Genomic DNA, 19,780 nt, shown 5'->3' with positions numbered 1-19,780 from the left:
AAATAAATAACAGAAAAAAATAAAAAGAAAGTTATCATTGTTTCATTCAGCATACATTTATTTATTGTTTAATTGTTTTAGGTACTGGGATACAAAATAGAATAAATGAGGTTTCTGTCTTCAGAAGACTCATAGTCTAAAAAAAGACATGCAAACACATAATTATGGTGATAACTACTGTGACGTTAAGATGTTAATCATTCTCTCAGCTGATATAATGCATAATTAGTACCTATGGTAACAGCTCATTCCAGTTCAGTTTCACAATTGTTACAGTTTACCTAGACCTATCAAAGGTATGGATCAATTTTTTATATGTCATTATATAATTTTGTTCACTTCAAAGCAATATTACAGAATTTTTCTAATTATGATGAGAAAAAATTATGCCATTCTGTGATACTCTTAGATTAAACCTGAAGCTACAAGTGGGATATTTTTCAAAGTGAGGCAAAGTTTAATTGATTTTGGATTTTATTAAAACATATTATCAGGTTTCTGGTAAAACACACTTTGTTTAGCTTGATGCTTTTATTTTTTAATGCTTGCTTATTTACTTACTTATTTATTTATTTATTTATTTATTTATTTATTTATTTATTTTGAGAGAGAGAGAGAGAGAGAGAGAGCATGCATGCATGCTGAAAAAGGGCAGAGAGAGGGAGAGAGAGAATCCTAAGTAGGCTCCAAGCTATCAGTAGAGCCCGACATGGGGCTCAATCCCACAAACCATGAGATCATGACCTGAGACAAAATTAAAAGTTGGACACTTAACCAACTGTGCCACCCAGGTGCCACTAGCTTGATGCTTTTGAAGTTCTGCAGAACTTGACCTTGTCATGAAGCTTCTCCCTTAGTAAATGTTATAGATATAAAGCTTCTCCCAAACTTGCAGTGTGGATGGCCATGTGATCATGCTTGCTGTGCTTAGGTGGCCTTTTTATTTTAAAGAGTGTTTTCAGGTTATACTAACCAGGAATTCGAGTTTTTAGGCCAAAAAGCAAACAGGGTTTCTTTAAGATTAACAACATTATGTATCAGTTGAACCTATTTGAGTTTCATGCAATTGTTATGAAATCATTGTTTCATGACTTACAAATGTTTGCATCATTTGAACCATCAGAAACATTTAAGTACTCTTGCCTGCAAATTATTTAATTTATTGGCACCTTAAGTATATTCTTATTTTGTTATTAGGAAGATAATAGAACTTTTTTGCACACTACATTTAAACTTCTAATTTCACCTGCTGAATATCTACATATTTACATAATGGAAGTGGCTTCCTTTGGGATTCCTGTTTTTATCAGTGTGGTTCTTGTTTTCAGCCGGTTGTCCTCCAAGGATAGGAAATTAATTGGTTATACCAAAATATATTAAAACCGGAACTTAGCAACTGAACACAGAATTTCTGATAGATGTGATTCAGTTTTTGGTTGAACTCAAGCTTCCTTCTGTGCTTTGAAGCCACATTTTGCATAAGTGATGCATATTTTTCTAAGAAGGAATCAATACATATCAGACATGTATCAGGAATTAGATATCTGTAAGACCTTCTTTCCAGTGAAGTCCTATTTAGCAGTTCTGCCCTAACTGCATGTCTTTTGATAGATCATTTGTTACGTACTGCAAGTCAACACTCTGACAGCAGTGGCTTTGCTGAAGATTCGACAGACTGCCTCTCCCTCAGTCATCTTCAGGTAAAAATTTCCATTGTAGTAGGCACTCTGATCAACTTCTTCCTATTTAGGTGATTTTTCACTACCTATATATTTCAAGACTGAATCTGTATAATCTTTATTTTTCAAATGACAGTAAGAATAAAACTCCAGGACGTAGGTGCTATCTAAGCATTTGATTACAGGTTTTAGTTTTCACTAATTCTGCATCTCTTTCTGACTAAGCACTGACACATTTTTTAAAATGTTTATTTATTTACTTAGAGTCTATGATGCAAGCAGGGGAGGGGCGGAGAAAGAGGGAGCGAGAGAGAATCCCAAGCAGGCTCTGTGCTGTCAGCATGGAACCTGATGCGGGCTCAGTCTCACCAACTGTGAGATCATGACCTGAACCAAAATCAAGAGTCAGACACTCCACCACCTGAGCCACCCAGATGCCCCCTCTCTGACTGAACATTTAAAAACAAAGAGAGTTCCTCCTTCTTTATTTTTTGACTTTCAGTAAATAGAGGTTATTTTGATCATTATTCTGTCTGATACTTTTCTTCTATTTTCCCACTATTGCTTCAGTTTGTTTGTTTATTTAATAGCTAATGTTGTGTTACATAGCTTTCTGGATATTCTATGACTTTAATGGTGGAGTGTGTTAGATAACCCAGGTAACAGGCACATCTTTATCCTTAAGGAGTTTATACTCTGTGTGTGTAACATATGGAGCCCTTGTATGCGAAGGTACAGAAGCATTTTGAAAGTGTCTAGTCTAAAATATCTAGGAGCAAACTTTAAATAAAATTGGAGGTAAGAGAAAAAGAGAACCCACAAGAGCCTCCAGGAACATAGTACCTGAGGGGCACACAGACAACAGAAGTGTTTAAGGAGGCTCAGAAAGAATAATCCAGTGGGCAGGACAACTGGGAGTTGGAGGAGAGCGTTTTTTAAAAGGAAATCTGTGGACGTGAGCATAGAAAGATAAGAATTCAGCTTTTTGGTGAGTGGTTGAGTGAGTGGTTTTGAGGTAAGAAATGAGGCAGAAGCATGAGGGCAGAGTAAAGTGATGATAAGGAAAAGAAGGTACGGCTGTTGACTGTTTTTTTCAAATAAGGGTGATAGGTCTTTGTGTCTTTTTCAAAGGGGGATGACTCAGGAAAGTTGTTTGGCTAAGGGAAGGAGCTCTAAGAAGACAGATGCAGAAAAATCTGGGATAAAATTGTGCAGAAATACCACAGTCCTGGAGAGGATGTGATCAGACATATAGACTGGAGGATTTGCTTTGAAAAAAAGCAAATTTCCTTTCAGAACGGAGAGGAAGGAATGGTAGGGAGAGGTAGGGGAACATTTGTAGGTGTTGGGGAAGAAAGTTAAGAAATTTCGGTCCATCTTCTCAGTAACTCAGTGTCATGTGTTGGAAGAAAAGGAAATGGGTGCTGAAAAGGGGACCTGAGGTAAATAGTAAAGGTCTGGAATAAGCTTTGTGGGAAAGTGAAGGAGTTGCTGACTAGGGGCAGTAAAACACAGTTTTGAGCAGCACCAGGGCCGTCACCAAGGTGGGAGACCCTGAAAGTATAGAAACGGCATATCAGTTTGGCATTTTGTTAGTGATCCCTCTTATCCAAATTCTCCATTTTTCTGCCCATTTCCTTTCACAGGTTCATGAGTCCTTGCAGGCTATGGGGAGTAGTGCCGACAGTTGTGACAGTGAGACAACAGTCACCTCATTTGGTGAAGACCTTGTCACACCAACAGCACAGGACCAGCCTTATTTTCATGAGTCAGAGGAGGAGTCTCTGATCCCTCTTCAGAAGGGAAGAGAGAAGGCAGCAACAATTGCTGATAGAAGGTCAGATAGCCAGAATTTCCCCCAGTGCGAGACTGTTGAGCCTGCAGGGAACACAGAGTCCCCCTGTGGGGGAGGGGACCACATTACTGCAATTACTGAAGTGAAAGAGGATTTGTCTCCAGCACAGCCAGTGGATCTGCTGGGGGAAGCAAGTGCCGAAAGTGATGTGGATAAAAGCAGTGAATGTGAATTTGCCCAGTATACCACACACCATATTCTCAAATCACTGGCTTCCATTGAAGCTAGATGCAGTGAGAAGAGCTCGGAAAATACAACTGGGCCTCCCTCTTCTGTGGACAGAGTTAATACCGCTTTGCAAAGAGCTCAAATGAAGGTTTGCAGTCTGTCTAATCAGAGAGTAGGGCGTAGCTTGATAAAATCGAAAGATCTGTTAAAACAAAGGTACTTGTTTGCAAAAGCTGGCTATCCTCTAAGAAGGTCTCAGTCTTTACCAACAACCTTATTGAGCCCGGTAAGAGTCGTATCCTCTGTCAATGTTCGGTTGTCCCCAGGAAAAGAGACCAGGTGCAGTCCACCGTCCTTCACTTACAAGTACACACCTGAAGAGGAACAGAAATTAGAAAAAGAGGTGATTGAGCACGATGGTCAGTCTTTAGTTAAATCCACTATTTTCATCTCTCCATCATCTGTGAAGAAAGAAGAAGCCTCTCAGAGCGAGGTGAACCGGTTGGAGGAATGCCATCATCGAAGGACTCCTTCCTGTTCGCTCTATGCTCCGGCACCAGTATCTCAGTCCACCTGTTCTCTTCACTCTGCCCACTCGGAGTGGCAGGAGAGGCCCCTGTGTGAGCACATGAGAACTCTGAGCACTCACAGTGTTCCCAACATATCAGGCGCCACCTGTAGTGCCTTCACTACCCCTTTCGGGTGTCCTAACTCGCATCGACATGCTGCCTACCCTTACCGAGCGTGCTCTGTGAACCCCCCTTCCGCCATTGAAATGCAGTTGCGAAGAGTATTGCATGATATTAGAAACTCACTGCAGAATCTTTCACAGGTATGAGGGGAAAAAAATGTTTTTTTTTTTCTTTTACCCATCTGAGCACCTTTTAATTCGCTAAGAAGCAAAGTCCCATCAGGCATGAACCACCTCAGCCTCATTTTCTTACATGCCTAAACTTCTCTGAACCTGCCCTCCTCCTGTACTCTTCCCTCCTATCTTAAGGGAAAAGCTATAATTAATCCTGAACAAGGTTAATTTCTCTGCTCATAATCTCCCTCTCTTCTGGAGAAGAGATTTTGCTCATTAGGTAACCTCCCTTCTTTAGCCTATCCTCCATTGTCTTTTTTTTAAGTCAGGTTATACCTATTACTAAAAAATCTTCCCTCTCAAATGCTGCCTCCCTTTCTCTGCCGTTTGATCGTGTTTACTGCCTCTTTCCTTTCTAAGCTTTCCTTCCCTCGACCTCTGTGTCGCCGTGTGTTCCCCTGGCTCTGCTCATAGCTGTCTAAGCTTCCCCCTTCATCTACTGACTCCTGATGCTGGTCTCCTGGCACAGAATTAGTCTGCTTCCACTGGGTTCAAAGACTGGAACTGCCCCAGAAAAGAAAAAAAATCAGGTAAAGTGTGAATTTGAATAAAAATAGTCTGTCTTGTCACTTTTAAAATTACTGCACTCAGATATGTTGGTGGGCTGCAAAAAATTTTCCAAAAAAGTTTTGAAAACAAATTGTCTTTAGGTTTGCCTTTCTAAATCTGTCTCCACACTACTTGTGTTTAGATAGTTTGAGGAAATAAAGAAAATGACCGTGTAATGTCCTGATCACAGAGTTCAGCTAGGAGTCAGGAGGTTTACAGTGTATATAATAGATCTCTTATGATGACATCATAGGAAGGATGCCACTAGGAAAGGCAAAATCAAATTTGCAACTTATTAAGTGGCAAAGTATACTTTCTTTTAAATACAGATTTTATCCTCATGAGGATGGTCACCTAATGATTTTCTCCCGGTCTGACCAGAATGTGGGTATTTTTTTCTTCCTCCTTATAAAAATCTGTGAGTGAGATACCTAACTCTCCAGCTGTAATTACGTGAAGCACAGGGTTTCCAGGGCTCAACCCACCTACGCTTTGATGGTGCACCTTTCTAGACCAGCTCTACATGTGGTCTGCTCCTCTTGGGTGTCCCATCAGTAACTCAGCTAAATAATCTTCTCACCACCTCCCACCCCCCAGTAGACAGATGCTCTTCATGACTTGTCTCTGACTATCTGTCCAGTCTCATTCTTCATGCGTGTGCTCCAGCTGTGTTGGACTGCGTGCAGTTCTTTAAATAGGTGTGCGTTCCTGTGTCTGTCTTTACAAATGCCACTGTTTTTTGTTTGTTTGTTTGTTTGTTTGTTTGTTTTAACCTGGAGTCCCTTGCCCTTGCCTTTCTCTGCCTGATCAAGGCCTGTTTCCTGTTAAGGCTCAGCTCACGTGTCATCAGTGCCAGGATCATTCACCTAATCTAGATTTTTGTTTGTTTCCATCACTGCACTCCCCTCCCCCACCCCAACATTGTAAGTTTTTTCCCACTTCCCTTTTTTTTTTTTCCCTTGCACTGTGAAAACATTTGAAGGCTGGGAATGCCTTTTGTGCTTTCTTTTGTCTTTTTTCTTCACTGTCTAAAATAATGACACACAGTAGATGCTCAAATGTCTGTGAGCAGTATGATGACTGCCTGCTACTCTGGCCAGCCAACTCAGTAATTTCCTATAATCTGAATCTGCTATTGCTTCTACATTTTTGAGTTTTGTTTGTTTTCTTCTTTCTCAAGGCAAGAGGGAAGTCCCGTAAGATGTAGATTTGAAATATGCCTGTTTCTTTGCCTCTTCTTTGTTCCATATAGACAGACTTCTACCTGACACAGATAGGAGTAATATAGGTAGCATTGGGGACTGAGGTATTTGGTTCCTCCTTACAATATGAAGTGGGATTTTGGTTTTTTGTTGTTGTTGTTGTTGTTGTCTCCAAGAGAACTATATATAGACCCCCAATTGCACCTTTTTAACACCTTAGATAATTTGGAGGTAAGCACTTTAACACTGATTTGTAATCAGACTCTTACTTTTTTGAAGTACCCTGTGACGAGAGGACCCGATCTTGCTGCTGCTCCATATAGTACTCAGAAATCATCTGTTCTACCTCTGTATGAAGTAAGTGCTTATTTAGATTTTTGTGTTACAAAGTTTTTGTCTGATTTAGAAGTATAACTTTGTCATATTGTGTTCTAGAATACTTTTCAGGAGCTCCAGGTAATGAGGCGGAGCCTGAATTTATTTAGGACGCAAATGATGGATTTAGAGTTGGCAATGCTACGTCAGCAAACCATGGTTTATCATCATATGACCGAGGAGGAAAGGTAAAAAGTTCATTTTGTCTTAATGTAACTCAAAATATTTTTAATTCTGAAAAAGCATCATCAGCCTTTTTTTTTTAAGCTGGATTTTATGCCTACTGCTGTGTACCGTTTATTTTGTGAACCCCTGTAAGTGAAATTAGGCAGAGTGTCTTACTAATGAAACTGCTTTCCATGTATTGAGGAAGACGGTGGTTGTAATCTTTGTTCACTGTTTGGGAGAGAGGGTAGAGGAAGAAAGACCATTTGTCCTCCTGGTCCCACCTGTGGCATCACTGTTGTGCTAATTTTCAGAACTTGCAATCTCAGTACCTTCTAGCAGTTTGTGAGAGAGTTGTGAACGTCAATCTCCAAACTGCTCTTTTCAACCTTGTGCCTATCGTTGTACCGACAGGTATGAAGTTGATCAGCTTCAGAGTCTGAGGAATTCAGTCCGAATGGAGCTTCAGGACCTGGAGCTGCAGTTGGAGGAGCGCCTGCTGGGCCTGGAGGAGCAGTTCCGCGCTGTGTGCATGCCCTCTCCCTTCCGCGCCTCAGCTCTTGCGGTAGGTGCCGTGGGGGTTGCCAGCGGATTTCACTTAGGACTTACCATGGGCCGCACAGTTTAGGGCAAATGCCTTAATGTGAAACCACTTATTTTAATGCCAGTGAGGCAAACGGAATGTTTAAGGATCCTTTCCCACAAATCAGTTGAATGTCCAAGTTGTGATTCTTCTCTTAAATATTGTGTGTATTTAGAAATATATTGAAAATTGTTAATCATATTTTCTTAATAATAATAAGGAGCAATACAAAATTTTTTAGTTTTAGAAGAAAAATGATAGTGGATTAACACATGACTAATTTAGATTTTAATCACTGCATGTAACTAACTGCCAAGAACATAAACATATATTTCACTCAGCTTTTTTTGCCTTTGAGTAAATAACTATTCCCTATAAATTTTTCCTTTAGTTTGGATTTTTTTCCAGTCTTTATGGTTTTTACGGAATCAAATGAGATCTTTTTAAAGGCAAAAAACATGTATACAGCCAAGAAAATAAAACACTCTTTATTTTGTATCACTGTTCAAATTTCTAATGTTTCTTTCCATGAAATTTAAACTTCAGCATTGGATTATTTTTGTTATGACCTTTGCAGTCATAAAATGCATTGTTTTGAAATGTTGAAATTCTGAGCTTTTCTCTTTGTTATTTGAACAACACAGTTGTTTTTGTTAACAGTGAATGATTCTGTACATACATATACATATGCACACATATGGAGTAGAATAAGAATGTGTGTGTATTACATGTGTATATGTAGAATAAGAGTAGCATAGAATAAGAGTATTATTTATCATTGATGAATATCTTTTTCCATAAAATGTTTCAATCCATTATTCTGAGAAATGTGTGTTGGTGACAGTGGAGAACCAGAACATCTTTTATGCACTTAGTCATAATAACACATTTTATAGGGTGCCATGTTGAGAGTGACCTTTGCAACATAAAGGAATGTTTCAGGGTAATAATTAGCCAATTCATTTTATTATGGAACACTTGCAATTTGAAAAAACAATTTATTCATACACACACACACATATATATATATATTGTTCTTATTTTTCCAGGGAATGTGTGGCAGTAGAAGCGCTGATAACTTGTCATGCCCTTCTCCATTGAATGTAATGGAACCAGTAAGCCTCTCTCCTTTCAAATCACTGGGGAAGGGAATGATAAAACATTTCATAAACACACAATTTTCCTAGTGTATATGAAATGTTTTTTGTTTTTACATACAGAAATAGGTATTATCTAAATTGATTGGAAGGGAGTTTGGCACTTGTGAAAGTCTATTGCCATATTAGGCCACTAGTAGAAAGCTAGTTAATTGCAATAGTGATTTATCTTTATGGTGTAAAGGAAGTAATGCGGTATAAAAAGTGTTTATGCTGCAGGGGAAATATGCTTTCACAGTCTGATTACAGGTCCTTTAGGTAGTTGGATCTGTAAGATGACTACTTTGTGAACAAAAGTCTGATTTTTATCATATTTAAAAAATTTGTTTAACGTTTATTCATTTTTGAGAGACAGACAGAGAGACACAGAGCGTGAGCAGGGGAGGGTCAGAGAGAGAGGGAGACACAGAGTCCGAAGCAGGCTCCAGTCTCTGAACTGTCAGCACAAAGCTCGATGCAGGGCTCGAACTCACAGACCATGAGATCACAACCTTAGCCAAAGTCAGACACTTAACCAAGTGAGCTGCTCAGGAGCCCCAAATTTTTATTATCTTTTAAAGAAATTGGTTAATTTGAGGGCAGAAGCATTATGAGTAGCTATTTTGTTTTTCTTTACTATTCCTTAACAAGTAATTTGGATACCATGTGGTAACAAGTAAAATTTCATCCACCTGTATAGTCCAGTTACATACTTCATGGTTTTATCTCACCATGAATTTATATTTTCCTATATTGTTGCAAATGCAACTGATTAGTTCCTAAATGATTGAATTAGAATCATGTCTTTACAAGCTAAGTGATTTCTGGCAGTCATCACAGCTAGAATTTTAATCTTCTTTTAACTACCAGTCTTAATTTCAAGAGAGAAGAATTGCAATTTTTCTGATTTCCAGGTCACTGAACTGATGCGGGAACAGTCCTATCTGAAGTCTGAATTAGGCATGGGACTTGGAGAAATGGCATTTGAAATTCCTCCTGGAGAAAGCTCAGAATCCGTTTTCTCCCAAGCAACATCAGAGTCCTCTTCTGTATGTTCTGGTCCCTCTCATACTAATAGAAGAACTGGAGTACCTTGTAGTGACTCAGTGGGCAAACCCAAGACCCATTTGGTACCAAGCAAGAAAGTATTCCGAGCGTCAGTGGCCCTGACGCCCACTGCTCCTTCTAGAATGGGCTCTGTGCAGACACCTCCAGATGTGGAAAGTTCTGAGGAAGTTGGTGCAGCTGAAGAAGCGTCAGAGGCTGTAGGACCTAAATCTGTAGTGGAAGAAGGGAATGGAAAAATCCCATTAATGCCAGCTACTGAGGAAATGCATAAAAATGTGGAGCAAGATGAGTTGCAGCAAGTCATACGAGAGGTGAGTAAAATCTATGCCTAATTTATCTGGAGATATGAGTTGGATAATAATGTTACTTGAACATTATAAGATACTGCTTTGATTCACTGTATTCAGTAATTTTCTGAGCTTTTAAATGAACTTTCCCATTGATCTAGCTCATGTCTATTAAGATAGGGTTTTAATGGCATTTCTACAAATTTTATACTCCAGTGTGAAATAATTGCAATTTTCTATATTCACTCTGATGAAGAAAGTGTTTATAGGATTCAAAATATCTAAACATGTGACAAAATTCTTAGACCTCTTATTTCTACATTTGTAAAATAGGGACTATGATTTAGATCTCTTCCAGGATTAAAAATCATCACTGTGTAATGTCAATTGACATGAGAAAATAGTGTTGTGATTTGTATAAAGAATTTGATTTGGCTTAGTGGGTGGAGATATGTGGAAGATACATGAGTTGTTCAAAGATAGAAATACAGAAGGAAAAGGTTTATCCTGGGTGATAGTGTGTAAACCTGAAGCATTTAACCATAGTTCTAGGTTACTACAAGGACTGTAAAAAATTAGGAAGATTAGTAGTCAGAGGTCAAAAGTTAATTGAGAAGATTAGTAAAATAGCTGTTTCAGGCACTGGGAACTGGCAATTAGAAGGAGTAATATATATATATCTTTTCTTTTTTTTTAACATTTATTTATTTTTGAGACAGAGACAGAGCATGAACGGGGGAGGGGCAGAGAGAGAGGGAGACACAGAATGGGAAGCAGGCTCCAGGCTCTGAGCCATCAGCCCAGAGCCCAACGCGGGGCTGGAACTCACAGACCGCGAGATCGTGACCTGAGCTGAAGTCGGACACTTAAGCGACTGAGCCACCCAGGCGCCCCTATATCATTTAAAAAATGAGACTACAGATCAAAAGTTTTGATGGCTTTATTTTTTTTCCTTTCCTTCCCACATTACACTGTGCTTGGGAACAAAATGCAGTAGCATGCACAGGATAAAAATAACACATGTTGAATATATTTTTTTTACCATTGATATATTAAAAACATGATCAGAAAGGATCTTTCCATTAGTTAAAAGGGGGAGATAGCCTATACATTAAAAAAAAATCATTTTATAAGAGTCTTAATGAGTATATGCTCTGTAAGGGATTTCATATAAGATAGGAAATTCTTGGGGCACCTGGGTAGCTCAGTCAGTTGAGCATCTGATTCTTGATTTTGACTTGGCTCATGATCCTGGGGTCAATGAATCAAGCCCTGTTTCAGGCTCTGTGCTGAGTGTGGAGTCTGCTTGGGATACTCACTCTCTGCCCCTCTGTTCCACTCCTATATGCTCTCGTCCTCTCACTCACTCTTTCAAATAAATGAATGAATGATGTGAAATTCTTAAGCTTAAAGACTAGTAGGAAGACAAACAAGACTAACTCAGGAAACAATCCAAAAATTACACAGAAAAACATGTAGTATAATGTATTTAAGAACTAAGAATTTAGAAATGGAAAAGGTCAAAATGGGCCAGAGAAATTAGGGTCAGTGGCTTCTTGTTTTTAATTTGCATATTTCCAATAAATTCAGCAATATGAGCCTAATGTATTTTTGGAATTAATTCGTGAGTAAGAAAGAACAAATTTCTAGTGGTTATAGGTCAAGAATGGTGGCAGCAGACCAGACTCTTCCCTCAAATGGGCCATTGATCCCCTGGGTCCAGAGATTAGTTCCTGTGTATTGGGTGCCATCATTCATAGCTGCATAATAGTAGCTTGAGAAGTATGTTAAAAATAAATACCGTCTTTTTTGCTATGATATGATATATATATATATATATATATATATATTCCTAAAAATTGTTGGGCTGTGCACATTGGTGCAGTAAAAAACCACAGAGCTTATTTGGAAAATAGAAGCATAACTAAAACTTTGTACGTGACATATTTTAAAAAAGATAGACATCTAGCAAAAATAGCACAATAGTATACATGTGAAATGGTTAATAAATATTTAAGTACTACAATAAATATGGTACTTGACCTTGAAAAATACCTGAAATTTGCTTGTGGAACTGGGGTTTGGAAGGATTGCAGCTTGTGAGGTATTGCAAAGTAGCAGAGGAGAGTAAGATGAAATCCAACGGAAAGTTTTAAGAGCAGATGTGGGTAGGTGTGGCTCCTAACACAGTGACCTGAGATAGCTCGTAGATGTTTCTGTGTGTGCACTTTGTGTGTTCTGTTCCTGTATTCAGCTGAGTGCAGTTCTCTGCATTCGTCCCGTGTTTCTTATGGATGAAACTACATATAAGCAGACATGAAATTTATATTATACTCGTTTCCTAATATTTCAGTAACTCATGTTGAGACAAATTTACATTTTAAAAATATGCATTCTAGCAGAAGAGACTACATGTTTGTAATTTCTTTTCATGACATGAATTATCAACTTCAAGTTTAAAAGGTCTTAGGGGTGCCTGGGTGGCTTAATCAGTTAAGTGTCTGACTCTTGATCTCAGCTCAGGTCTTGATCTCAGGGTTGTGAGTTCAAGACCCGCACTGGGGTCTGTGCTGGGCATGAGGCCTACTTAAAAACAAAACAAAACAAACAAATAAAAACATATAAAAGGTTGTAATTCTTGATATTGATTTGTTCTGTAAACCTAATTCTTACAAGTTCATTGTATGTACCTGGTGAACATTTAGCAAGCTCTGTACATCCACCTTGCTCATTAGGTGCAAATGATTATAATCCATTCTTATTTATATGTTTAATATCAAAGATCAATTGTCGAGTAAAATTAAGTAATTATTTTTCTCCACACTATATTAATTAACTGAGGAAGTAAGTTTTAAGGTACTTTTTCTTTCTCTAGAAATGTGGTATTTTTGTTCCTTTTAGCTTGCTTTAGCTAATAGGTTTTCCTTGAAAACTCAACTTAATATTGCTCATTTGGCATAAATATTCCCTTAATGCACACTTGAGTCCTCATTTTTAAAGTTGTTTGTTAACGGGTGACCTGATATGTGCTGTGAGTAATTTCCTAGGAATAAGGTATTCCTAGACCAGAACATTGATTCTTTGGCTGATACAACACAGCATGTAGAAAAGATGGTTGTTTCTTGGTCCTACAGTAGTACTTAATCATTTATAAGAACTTCCCATAAAATAAGAACGATCTTTTGATTTTGAAGACATTTAAATTGGCATGCAAGGCAAATGTTTGAGGAATTTTTCAGAATTTGTTACTATTCAAAATTTGGCAGAGTCTGTAGGACGTTGGCCTTAACATTTATCCTTTTGCTATTTACAAATAAGGATTTATCAAGCAAACTATATAGATCAAACACGGTGTGAAGAGGAACATTGATGTACTTACGAAAATAAGCTATTTTGAAGCGCCTTAAAAACATGTTATTAAATAGTTAATCCAATCCCATTTATAATTTTAAAAAAGTAATTTGCGTTGATACGATCTTAACTCAGTTACAGTGGTGGTCTGTTCAACTTTATTTACAAAATATGTAAAATTCAGATTAGTCCTGGTTCTATTCATTTCAAATCCATAATCTTTTTGCCTAAATACACATGGTACTGAATTCCAGTTTTTGTCAGAGCTATCGTATCAGCCACCAAGAAAATTAAATTAGACTCTGCTTTTCCAGTAAATTCTGTGCCCCTGACGTCATTAACAAAGCCGCTCTTCAGGACAGCAGGATTTGAGCTTGTGTTGAACAGTTTTGCAGGTGAGGATTAGGCATGTTTGGGAGACACTTAACAGGGAAGTTTTCTTCCTGCACTCATGGGTGCATGAAAACAATGATGTCTGTCAGGCTTTTGTTTGCATCATTTCACCATCTGTGATGTTTTTAAAAAGTGTGCTTTCATTATAATGTGTTAATACAGCAGAATTCTTTTGAAAGAGAATTCTGAAAGTCCTTTCAGACAAATATTTAATATGCTCATTCAGTAACAAAGCTTTTGTCAGGTTAAAGGTAACCCATTTTTCAGATTGTATATGTTGTTGGAGGGAAAACTACACTCTCTCAGAATTTGCCCAGGTGGTCTGTGATGTATGTAATCAGTGGCCTGATACTTAAAAAAAAATAAAAAGATTACTTAATAGAATAAATGAGCATGTGCCATAGAAGCAGATCAACAGAAGTTAAATATCAAAGAATAAACATAGATTGCTTTTCTCTTTAGAGAGTTCTTTTTGAATGAAGTTCCTAGGTTTGGTTCGTGCCTATATGTTTCTTAGTCTATCTAACACACTTGAAATGTGTATTTTGGTAAATACATAGCTTGTCTGTATTCTTAGTGTAACTTCTTGTAGTGATCACGTGGTCTGATGGCTGCCCCGAAGTAGTCACTTAGTAGATGCCTGTTGAGTGGATGTAGTTAGTACCCCACACTTCACACTGGCATTCATTCTGCTTATATTGCCAGTGAGCATTCTTTTCTTAATCTCACTCACATCTGTCCTCCCCCTGTGCCACTTCTTCTGGAAATTGTGCTCCTAAAGGCAATTTTCCCATCCCAGTGGACTTTTCTTACTCCTAATTTGTAGGATGCGAGACTTTGCAGCTAATTTATTTGTCCATATGCTTCTTTCTTCAGCAAATTATTAAGTGCATTTTGTTGTTTTCGGTGCTGGTTTCTCTCTAATCCTTTGTTTTTCTACTTTCTGTTCCCTTTAGTGTCAGATGTGTCTCTCTCTCCCTCTCTCTCTCTCTCTCTCTCTCTCTCTCTCCTCTCGTGCCTCTGCTCTCTCACTTCTTTCTCTCTCTGTCCCTCTCTCTCTCTCAATGGTGCTTTCATTTATGGAGCACTTACTTTATTCTGGGATACATTAGTGAGACCCAGTTCTCTCCCTGAATTACAACACTCATAGCACAGACACTCCCCATTTGGCCTCACCCTTCCTGTTCCAGTCTCCTTCTCCCTGGTAGGAACCATCTGTTAGCTGCACTCCTTTCTTGCTCCCCTCTCATCCAAGCTGCTCTTGCTACAGTTTTCTGTCCTCACTATCATCTGAGATTGCCCTTACTTTTCATGACCTAGTATTTTAAAGTCTGTTATTCTCTAAACGCTTTTTATTTTTTCCTCTTAATATTATTTGAAACAATATTTAATATTAATATTTTATGAAACAGTATCTATTTTGTGCCCATTCAGATTATAACACACTTTTGTTATGCTTTATTCTAGTAATGTCCGCACTGGACATTACTCAAAAAATGTTGGCACACATTTTGGTTTGAAAAGAATACTTTTTGGCTTTTGTTTTGTTTTTTTTTTTTTTTTTTTTGGATGATAAAGAACAATGGGGGCATCTGGGTGGCTCAGTTGGTTGAGTGTCCGACCCTTGATTTTTGCTCAGATCATGATCTCAGGTTCATGAGATTGAGCCCTGCATCGGGCTGCATGCTGAACATGGAGCCTGTTTAAGATTGTCTGTCCTCTCTCTGCCCCTCTCCCCTGCTCGTGCTCTCCCTCGCTCTCTCAAAAAAACAAAACAAAACAAAACAAAAACAAAACAAGGAAAGTTAATAAAATTACCATATTGCATGGAATAACAGGACTGGGAAGACTGTGCTACTTACTGTCTTTTGTAAATACATTTGCAGAGGTTCTGATTCAACACATTGTGTTTGTGCATATAGTACATTGCAGCAAAGAGATTCTGGTTTTCATAATATTTGTATCCAACACGTACTCATTTAAAAATAAATCTCAAGTACTGTGAAAGTCAGAAACTTTCATGATGTTTTAAAGTTTAGAAATATTGGTATGAGGTAAAAGAATCTTGTATTTATTTAAATATATTCCAATACAGATGGTTGGTAACTAAGGAGCATTTGTTTCTGTGAATACTTTGTATAAGCCTATGTATTATGTACCAGTTTTGCATGACAGATTAATACAGAACCATTCTTGGAAAGACTTCAATTGAGATGTGTTCAGGATGTACTTAGGAACATTTTAGGAAATAGATCAGGCTGACAGGAAACCGTGGATATGTAGAATTTTTAAAAGCTGGTTTGAAAGTGTCTCAAGTTCTAATTTGGGAACACATTATCAGTTTATTTCAGGAAGTCCACATTTAAAGCCTTCACAAAGAGCTATTTGGAGGTGATGCTGTATCATTAGAAAGAAAATGGCATGGATAGGCATGTGTAGTGTTTGAGCATCTGGACAAGAAAATCTTGATGGAATTATCATTGTCCCTAGGTCTGTGTGCCTTTTCCAACAATAAAATAAGATTTAATATCCTTATCTGAAACAAAGTTTTTAGACAGGTGACAAACTTACCATATAAGTAAAGAAAACTTTATTTCTTTAAAAAATAATTTTTTTTAATGTTTATTTTTGAGAGAGACAGAGACAGAATGTGAGTGGGTTAGGGGCAGAGAGAGAGGAAGACACAAAATCTGAAGCAGGCTCCAGGCTCCGAGCTGTCAGCACAGAGCCTGATGCGGGGCTCGAACCCACAAGCTGCAAGATCGTGACCTGAGCTGAAGTCGGATGCTCAACCAACTGAGCCACCCAGGCGCCCCAAGAAAACTTTTATTTCTTTAGTTTATGGTTGTTTAGAGGATGTTTTTCATGTTTTAAAATAAATTGTACTAAATTTTCATTTTTTCTTTCCACCTCAGATGTGGATGTTAGATCCTAATAATATTTAACTTCTTTAGATACTTTGCCTTCAGTTGGTATAAACAGGCAATATACCTGTATATTATTTTTCCACTAATGAATTTTCTTAACAATGAGAACATTTGAGTATACTGTTGATTACCATACAAAAATAGACATTAATAAAAAACATAAAAGTGAATCTAACGTTTAAACAGTTCTTGTGGGTTACTTTGTGTCATGAAGCAAAGTTTTTTAATCTATGGAGTAACACTTTTAATGTTTTTAACTTAAGAATTGTGATGTTTCATAGTGGAGTTATCTGAGTTATGCTAGACTGCATAGTGACCTCACAGTCTGACCTGGGCTTGAGGAGAGATGGACATGATTCCTCACTATCTCTGTATTTCCTGAGGGTTTCACATGAAGGCTATAGTTTTCTCTGTGGCTTAGCTGGCTGTATGAATTAAGTGCTGTTTATGATTTTCTGAAAACAAAAAAAGTAGATTATGGTCATATTGTTGAGTTCTCATTTTTCTCTTTTTCTATTCTAGATTAAAGAGTCCATTGTTGGGGAAATCAGACGGGAAATTGTAAGTGGACTTTTGGCAGCAGTGTCTTCAAGTAAAGCATCTAATTCTAAGCAAGATAGTCATTAAATGGAATTTATAGGTAACATTTTCTGAAATTTTTTGTTTAGCCAATTATAAATTATTACTTATTTTTAATGCTTTGTTTTCTTAGTACCCAGGACTGTTTCTGTGGCTAAATTTTAACTTTTAATGTATATAATATGGTATCCTACAGTGTGAAAAACTACAACCCCTTGCATTGGAAATGCAAGCGAGTGAAATCTGATAATAATAACTTCTAGGGGATTATTGATAGTGTGTTACCTTACTGAAACTTCATTATAGTACTTAAATTAGTACTGGAATTGAGGAAATCAGAACTTTCAGGGGCTCCTGGGTGGCTCAGTCAGTTAAGTGTCTGACTTCAGCTCAGGTTGTAATCTCCCGGTTCATAAGTTCAGGCCCCGCATCAGGCTGTGTGCTGACAGCTCAGAGCCAGGAGCCTGCTTCCAATTCTGTGTCTCCTTCTATCTCTGCCCCTCCCCAGCTTAAATTCTGTCTCTTGCTCTCAAAAATGAATAAACGTTAAAAAAATTTTTGGAAAAAAAAATCAGAACTTTCAAACCTGGGTATTATTTTGATAGCATTGATTATAATGCTATTTCAGTGTACAGTTTATGGACCAGCATTTTGAGAATTAATCACAAATTCTTAGTATCATTCTTAATTTTTTTTGTCTAAATGTGTGTATGTGTGTATACTGTTTATATACATATACTGTATATAGAACATTCTCATCCTGTTTTTGAAGAACCTTTTAATAACGATACTTGAAACATGATTAACGTTCACTTCTCTTTCTTTTGCAAGGTTGGCATGGATCATGCTAGCTCTGTGATGTTGGAGTGATCAGTGACCGACACTGGTGGAGGTGTTACTTGTGCTTCAGAAGATACTTGCTGCTGAGCTGGGCTACTGTATACAGTGTATAATGTTTATTTCTTCTATGCATATCTTTTTTAAAAACGTACATAGAAACTTAGGCACTTTGCTGACTTTATTTCTTTTCTAAACTACCAAAATTATAGCCATTTGGAAAGCCTAATATTTATTTGTATGTCACTATTTTCCAGCTGATTCCCTATGTAGAATTAATTTTAAAACTTGAAAACTTCCAGATTTAACCAACTTATAAATGACCTATTTCTTCAGACTAGCTTCTTAAAACACTGACCTCTATGAGGTATTTACTGTGCAATAACTGATTCATTTTTTGAGAGCTTGAAGCAACCAATGATTTTCCCTCCACTGCTGTTAATTAGTGTCACTTCCAAGAAGAAAAAACTGTTCTGTTGTAAAAATTGCTCTTAATTCTTGAGGAGGCTACTAATAGCAGTAGGATAGAATTGTATGAGGTTACCTACAACTACTTAATGTTCTTACACTGTAAGCCTTGTTACTTTACCAAGACAAATGTAATTTTATTATAGCTTATGTACTATTTTTCTTTTGGAAACATGCCTTATGTTAAACACTATACTTTTTGCATTGTCCAGACTTCCTATAAGGAGATGTTTCTTCTTCTATCCTTTAGACTAATTGAGTAGAGTATTGCCAAAATAATGGAGCCTTTGACTTGAATGGATAGAAATGAATAAGCTGGTTTTGTTTTGTTTTTTTCAAAATTAAAGTAATTTAGATTTGTTCTCCTCAAAATAGATGGTTTTAATTCAGTTTTAACCAGTGAGAACTATTTGTTTTTAGGGACAAAAAAAGGAAAGTGGTTTCCTGATTGGTTTTGTATGTATTAAATAAATGTGTAAAGTAACAACAAAATTTATTGGAATTATTCCTTTAGCATTTATAATTTTCAATTCTTATTCTATTTCTTTGTGTGAAATTTTAATCAAAAGTGGTTGAGATGTTAACAATATTCTTTGAAAGAATATCTAGAAGGTTTATAAATGTTTGAATTATCACACAAAGGCTGATTTCTAAAAATAAAACAATAAAGTATTTATTTTGCCTAATGTCTTTTAATAGTTTCTTTTCTTCTAGTATAATGTGAAGAATTTGGATTAGATTTGATGAGTAACAAATAAGGTCCAAAAGAACTGGAGCATATAGGTAATAGGTTGATGTTCTCATTTCCTGAAGAAGCTTCTATGAAGCTTTGAAAAATACAGCTAAGACTAGACCACCCTGGAGAAAGAGCTTGTACTGATGCCTCTTGGTCTCATCTAGTTTTGTGGTCCTAATGATTACCATCTGAGGCCAAATAAAACTTTCCTTAAAAATTACTGTTAAACTCCAAAGAATAGACATTAAAGTATTATTTTGTTCTTTGGTCAAATTAATTCAATTTAGTTGATTTTGATAATGATACATATAAACCACACACCCCATATTGATAGTAATATAGGCATAAATGCTTTTAACTATTTAGCTTTGTAGCCACTTACAGTTCCTCTCTGACAATACAAGATACCCAGAATCTGATAAAATTAGAGATATAACAGTTGCAGTAATAGACTGAGTCAATGGGCGAATCATTTTATATAGCATATAAATGAAATAAAATAAACTTCACTGTTAGAGTTTCATCTTTCTTCTCTCCATTTTAAAACTTTGTGTTTA

At 37.1% G+C, this 19,780-nt stretch overlaps 1 protein-coding gene across 3 annotated transcripts in view; it reads left to right on the top strand.

Moving 5' to 3' along the window:
- The window catches only part of ITPRID2 (ITPR interacting domain containing 2), a 92,700-nt gene extending 73,555 nt beyond the window's left edge, over positions 1–19,145 (top strand). For 2 of the 3 annotated variants that reach the window (XM_047870535.1, XM_047870534.1), the window contains 9 exons: positions 1,612–1,700; positions 3,326–4,534; positions 6,598–6,675; positions 6,754–6,881; positions 7,273–7,423; positions 8,491–8,556; positions 9,492–9,956; positions 17,126–17,243; positions 18,014–19,145. In XM_047870535.1, the coding sequence (XP_047726491.1) occupies positions 1,612–1,700; positions 3,326–4,534; positions 6,598–6,675; positions 6,754–6,881; positions 7,273–7,423; positions 8,491–8,556; positions 9,492–9,956; positions 17,126–17,230 (2,291 nt within the window). In that variant the 3' untranslated portion in view covers positions 17,231–17,243; positions 18,014–19,145. The remainder of the gene's footprint in view (positions 1–1,611; positions 1,701–3,325; positions 4,535–6,597; positions 6,676–6,753; positions 6,882–7,272; positions 7,424–8,490; positions 8,557–9,491; positions 9,957–17,125; positions 17,244–18,013) is intronic. The other variant, XM_047870537.1, reaches the window with a different exon arrangement.
- The last annotated feature ends 635 nt before the right edge of the window (positions 19,146–19,780 follow it).

This window comes from Prionailurus viverrinus, chromosome C1 (assembly GCF_022837055.1).
Source record: "Prionailurus viverrinus isolate Anna chromosome C1, UM_Priviv_1.0, whole genome shotgun sequence".
Classification (NCBI taxonomy): Eukaryota; Metazoa; Chordata; class Mammalia; order Carnivora; family Felidae; genus Prionailurus; species Prionailurus viverrinus.
Note: the sequence above shows the minus strand (reverse complement) of the source record. Positions and strands in the feature narration are given on the sequence as shown.